This window comes from Salmo salar, chromosome ssa22 (assembly GCF_905237065.1).
Source record: "Salmo salar chromosome ssa22, Ssal_v3.1, whole genome shotgun sequence".
In the NCBI taxonomy this organism is placed as follows: domain Eukaryota; kingdom Metazoa; phylum Chordata; class Actinopteri; order Salmoniformes; family Salmonidae; genus Salmo; species Salmo salar.
The window spans coordinates 2,776,190-2,782,500 of NC_059463.1; the positions used below are offsets into that span (position 1 = coordinate 2,776,190).

The 6,311-nt window shown below is 39.1% G+C and overlaps 1 protein-coding gene across 4 annotated transcripts in view; it reads left to right on the plus strand.

Moving 5' to 3' along the window:
- The first annotated feature begins 2,936 nt into the window (after positions 1–2,936).
- The window catches only part of LOC106582636 (RNA-binding protein 39), a 51,218-nt gene continuing 47,843 nt past the window's right edge, over positions 2,937–6,311 (plus strand). Inside the window, exons 1-3 of one of the 4 annotated variants that reach the window (XM_014165882.2) lie at positions 2,940–3,437; positions 3,913–3,975; positions 4,158–4,221. In XM_014165882.2, the coding sequence (XP_014021357.1) occupies positions 4,189–4,221 (33 nt within the window). In that variant the 5' untranslated portion in view covers positions 2,940–3,437; positions 3,913–3,975; positions 4,158–4,188. Of the gene's footprint in view, positions 3,438–3,912; positions 3,976–4,157; positions 4,222–6,311 lie in introns of all 4 variants that reach the window. The other 3 variants (XM_014165883.2, XM_014165881.2, XM_014165880.2) reach the window with 3 other exon arrangements.

Sequence of the window (6,311 nt, forward strand, 5' to 3'; positions counted from 1 at the left end):
GTCAGGGTGAACTGACGACCGGATGAACCTGCGAGTTATGTTGACTCTGCCTGTCGGAAGTGGATCAGATAATGTTTCTCTTTCTGCTGGTCTGCCTTCAATGACTCGATCTCGGTCTTTAAAGTTTGAATCGGATCCATGTGCACCTTCATCAAATGAGCAGAATGGTACCGCCCTGAGCCCCCATCGATTACAGTGGCCTATGATGGAAACGATAGATAAATTAAAAGTGACTCCAACACACAAGTACTGCATACAAATTTTAAGAATCTAGCAAAACTAACCGCTTTCTTGGCAACCATACGTTTTTTTCGGTGCTGCCTGTTGTCCAGTCCTTTGTCCACTGATCTCCACAGATGATTGTCGGCATGGTTGTATGCTCTACAAAAAGACATTCATGTTTTCAGTACACCATTTTTTTCATTTTTTATTTTATTTATCCTTTATTTAATTATCGATTTGATTACAAAGTATGCCTGCACATTGATAGGCTATATAGCTTCTTTTTTTTTTTTTTAAGAAAATGCACTGAAACCAAAATACCTTTTAGTTATGGTGATCCTCTCAGCTCTGGCTCATTTTCAAGTCCTCTGTAAACACCAGTCCTAACCCTGGAACGGGTAGCACCATAGAAAGAAGCTGGCTTGATGAAAACGATGTAATTTCTTTTTTTTTAGCAAAACAGCTCGTTTTTGAATGGTAACTGTTGAGGGTGGAGTTTGGGGCTTTGGAGTACTGGAAAGGTGTGACTTTCACACCTACAGTACAGTCAGTAGCCTGGCTATAAAGAGTCTATTGTCCTGTTAATCGGGCTACAAATGTTTGAAAACCTGTTTTCAAAATGCCACCAGCTGTCCATCACTTCTGTAAATAAAAACACAGCATCTTGTTTACATTCTTTATTGTAAACACAATGTGACAAATAATTTGTATCTACCTTTCCAATTACTTTTAGAGTTTGGGATTTACAAATGTGTGCTTTTCATGTCATTTTTCGTTAATTCCAGTTAGGATTTAAATATAACTTTTGAGTGGTGGCTTTAGTGAGAGGTCTAATGCTTTAATATTTAATAATATCTGCCTTCCGAATTCATATCTAAGGGGAATTTTTCACGCCCTTATTAGTTACATTGTTTAAGTTTGAACGCGCAGACTGGTACTAAGAACAGCGGGAACGTTTCCCTAGTCAGCTCCATTATTAGCGCAATGCCCTTCCCATGGGCTAGGTCCGTCTTCTGTGCGCGGCTCTGTGGCCCATCCCATGGCACATCCCATGCCCCCTGCCTTGAACCTTGCGCGCCCATGGCTATTTCAGTGGATACAGCTGGAGAACTGCAAGGCAGTACCATTATGCGCCACTCGGGAGCCATGACCTATATGACCAATAAATATTGTCCTGCTAATAACAGGGTTAATAATATGTCTGTGAGAATATCCAAGGGGCTTTTATATAATTCTAAATTAATAATAATAATCGCTTAGTTAAAAAAATTACAATATTTTGGAGATGATTTCGCTTTCAAATTAACGTAAAATGAGTGTGAAAAAGGTCATTCTTGAACATGGGGTGAAACATTGTTACTAATTTGTAATTAAATTATTGTTACTAATTTGTAATTAAAGCCAGTTTGTTATTTAGAATTATTTATTTTGGTTTTTAGAGGGAGAGAAACCAAAAATCTTCAGTCATCTCATGGATCTGCAAGTCGAGGCGGCATGTGTATTGAACCAGCATCTGTAGCAACACAGCTTGCACTGCGATGCAGTGTCACCGCTGCGCCACTAAGGTGCTGTACAATATAACCGCAGGCCACAGTACTACAGAGACACAGTAGCGCCTTGGGACCCAAAAGCATAATCAGTGCTCTAACTCCCCCTTACGCTGGTCTGGAGCAATGAAGTAGTGACTCGGGGTACCGTACTAAACCACAAATTACCTCTAAATCCCAGAGAATAGTCGCAAAACTTTTAGTGGAGCAACCACTGTACCTAGCAGTCAAACAGGGAAATGGCTCCAATTTTTCCACCATTAATTTTTCCCATAGGGAATTTTAGAGACACTTAAAATAAGGTCTGTGTTTTGTTTAGGTTTACTCTGGCTTGACGTTTTGATAACCATGTAAATCTCTCTCGGACAAGGTGACTTTTATTATTATATTCGGCTCTATTTACGCTCAGATTCGAAAATGCTAATTAGCATCAAAGTAGACATCATGCAAGACTACAAATCCCTGCAAGATCCTGCACATCTTTTCTAGCTGACACCTTTGCTAACAGGTATTGTGTCAATTTAAAACTTGCACAAGACAGTTCAAAGAATTGTCAATTTAATCCAATGAACCATTGCATTTCTGTTCACAATTTTGTATCAAGACTGCCCAAATGTGCCTAATTGGTTTATTAATAACTTTATAAGTACACTCTCCTCAAACAATATCATGGTATTCTTTCACTGTAACAGTTACTGTAAATTGGACAGTGCAGTAAGATTAACAAGAATTTAAGCTTTCTGACAATATCAGATATGTCTATGTCCTGGGAAATGTTCTAGTTACTTACAACCTCATGCTAATCGCATTAGTCTACGTTAGCTCAACTGATCCTGAAGAAGTTAAAGAAATGTAGCCAATTTATTAATTACTACATTTAACTAACATTAGATAGTTAATCCAGAGATTACCTTTGCCTCGATTCGGCAGTCTCATCCAGATCATCATGGCATTTGTAGCTCTTTATGATAGCCACATTAGCATCTAATTAGCGGTTCATTTTTTTTTGTGGGGGGGAAATACAGGCGAATATATCGCTATTTTAGAGATATACACGGTTATCAAAACGTCATGCCAGGGTAAACCTACCTACATGAAACACAGCCCTTATTCTAAGTGTTTCTATAATCCCCTATGGGAAAAATGAATGGTGGAAAAACGATTGGAACCATTTTCTTGTTTGACCTCTAGGTTTTATGGGTATTATGACTCATACTGTGGTACTCTATTGAGTCTTAACATAGTAATCAATGGTTTTGTCCTTTCATGTACAGAATATTGATACATACTGTACCATAGATCTGGCAGACGACTGCAATGAATTTTGTCTGGAACGCGACCACAGATTATTTATAGCATGCGTCATTAGATGAGCACGGGGAAAAGAAGCAACAACAGTTTTTCGCACTCATACATTTTTCTCAGCACATCAAGGTTGTTTATATTGTCTGTTTACATAGTGTATACTGTTTTTGGATTAAAAAAATGTACCTTTGAAGTTACATGTAGCCATTGTTAGTTTGTGTTAGCAACGTGGAAGAAAAGAGATTCGTAGCTTCAAAACGAGAGGCCTGCTAGCTACTGTTTGCTTGTTGCAACAAGAACAAGCTACAAGAAACCCTCACGAGTTGGTCTTGTTTGAGCAGAAACGTTTTCAACAAATTTCAGGTACGTTAATGTTCGCTACTTGTATATCTGAACGTTTCTTTCGTAATACGTTGTATAACTAGTTAATTAACTTGCATACAGTATCTTAGTACAGTAACTATCTACTTCGTTTGTGGTCATAGATTGCTACAGTAGTTACCTCCCCTGTCCATCTGTGCTAGCTAGCTAATGTGGTCAAGTCAAATAGGGTCTTTGGTCAAATTAACAACCTTAGCTAACCAAGATTAAACACACAGGCCGGTCGGATTTAACTAGCTAGTAATGTTATGTGGAGTGAACTGAAACGTAACTGTTCGCTAATTAACTAACTATGTTAGCAGCATGTGTTGGCTAGCTAATGATAACGTAGGCAGCAAGTTGTGGTGCAATAAATGCAAACAAACTTGCATCAACGGGGTGGAAATCCACGGTTCTCGTAAGACTAACGTCGTTTATTATGACCGTGTTTAAATTATGTTTATCTTCCCCATTCTAGTGCTCAATCATCATGGCTGATGACTTTGACATAGAAGCAATGCTTGAGGCTCCATATCGAAAGGTGGGTTTTGGCCTAAGGTATTGTTTGTGATTGTTATGCACTTTATTGTAAATACTGTGGTGGTCTATGTCACTTCTTTGCCCCAGACCCAACATTTCTAGCCTATTCTATGTGTGTTTCTGATGTGATGCTGCAGTTCCTTTTCAGACTATGAATAAATGCCCATCTATCTCTTTTTGTAGACTTGCCTAACGATATCTCACCTCTACTTCCATGAATTCCAGTGTGATCTGTCAAAAAATGAAGGTAGTAATTGCCCAATGTATTGCTGTTCTGTGGTCCCCTTGGTAATGTAATTGTGGTCATTGAATGGCCAGTCTACAAGGCGAATGCAGTGGATGCACAATAACATTTAATTGAGGGACTGTGTTCTTGATCAGGCCTAGTTGGCATTTTCCTTTATCTCAACAACTTGGCTAATGTTTTGTGCATGGACTATGCCGAACCTGTCAGCAAATGCCTAAACCATCTTCTGAGCATGTGGGTGTTAACCTCTATGGGCTAGGCGGGACGAATTCGTCCCACCTACGTAACAGCCACCTGTATCCAGTGGCGCGATTTTTGAATCGTTTGAAATACTATTACTTCAATTTCTCAAACATATGACTATTTTACAGCTATTTAAAGACAAGACTCTCGTTTATCTAACCACACTGTCCGATTTCAAAAAGGCTTTACAACGAAAACAAAACATTAGATTATGTCAGCAGAGTACCCAGCCAGAAATAATCAGACACCCATTTTTCAAGCTAGCATATAATGTCACCAAAAACCCAAACCACAGCTAAATGCAGCACTAACCTTTTATGATCTTCATCAGATGACACACCTAGGACATTATGTTATACAATACATGCATGTCTGTTCAATCAAGTTCATATTTATATCAAAAAACAGCTTTTTACATTAGCATGTGACGTTCAGAAAAAGCATACCCCCCGCAAACTTCCGGGGAATTTACTAACAGTTTGCCTAATACTCACGATAAACGTTCACAAAAGGCATAACAATTATTTTAAGAATTATAGATACATTACTCCTCTATGCACTCGATATGTCCGATTTTAAAATAGCTTTTCGGATGAAGCACATTTTGCAATATTCTAAGTACATAGCCCAGCCATCACGGCTAGCTATTTAGACACCCAGCAAGTTTAGCCTTCACCATAATCACATTTCCTATAAGAAAAATGTTCTTACCTTTCCTGTTCTTCGTCAGAATGCACTCCCAGGACTTCTACTTCAATAACAAATGTAGGTTTGGTCCAAAATAATCCATCGTTATATCCGAATAGCGGCATTTTGTTTGTGCGTTCTAGACACTATCAGAATGGTAATCCACGGTCGTGCGCATGGCGCATGGCGTGACAAAAAATGTCTAAATATTCCATTACCGTACTTCGAAGCATGTCAACCGCTGTTTAAAACCAATTTTTATGCCATTTATCTCGTAGAAAAGCGATAATATTCCGACCGGGAATCTGCAATAAACTAAACAGCCTAATGAAAATACTCCACGGGGGGCTAATCGCGCACGCGCCTCATTCCATTGTCACCTAATGGGACACTTGAATAAGGCGATAATCTGTTTCAGCCTGAGGCTGCCTCGTCAACCTTCATGATTTTCCCGGCTTCTGAGAGCCTATTGGAGCCCTGGGAATTGTCACGTTACAGCTAAGATCCTTACTCTTCAATAAACAGATGCAAGACGCACGACTCCTTGTCTAACAGGCCACTTCCTGCATGAAACCTTGTCAGGTTTTTGCCTGCCATAGGAGTTCTGTTATACTCACAGACACCATTCAAACAATTTTAGAAACTTTAGGGTGTTTTCTATCCAAACCTGAACAATAATATGCATATTCTAGCTTCTGAGTTGGTGTAGGAGGCAGTTAAAAATGGGCACATATTTTTTCCAAAATTCTCAATACTGCCCCCTAGCCCAAACAGGTTAACCAATACTTTGACAGCTGTCAAACAATGTCTGTCACATGTCTGAGAAGTTTGTCAAAAAGTAGAGAAGTGTTCAGAATAGATTCCATATTTTAGCCTACATGGCAGACGATTGTAGGCCAAACCTTCTGACTGTTTCACCTCACATACAGCCTTTGCTTTGTGATAAACTGCAGAACGTAAGCCAGGTCAATTAGAAAAACACAAATGCCCATCGGGCCTGGTCGAGAAGCCAGTTCCTTTAATTTAAAAGACATACCATGGAGACAGTATTCAAATATATCTATGCATGGTGTGGTTGTTCCACATGATTGACTTTACCCCGCTATTGATTTAAGACCGATTTAGTAAAATCGGCCTCTGTAATGATGAAGGTTTGGTAA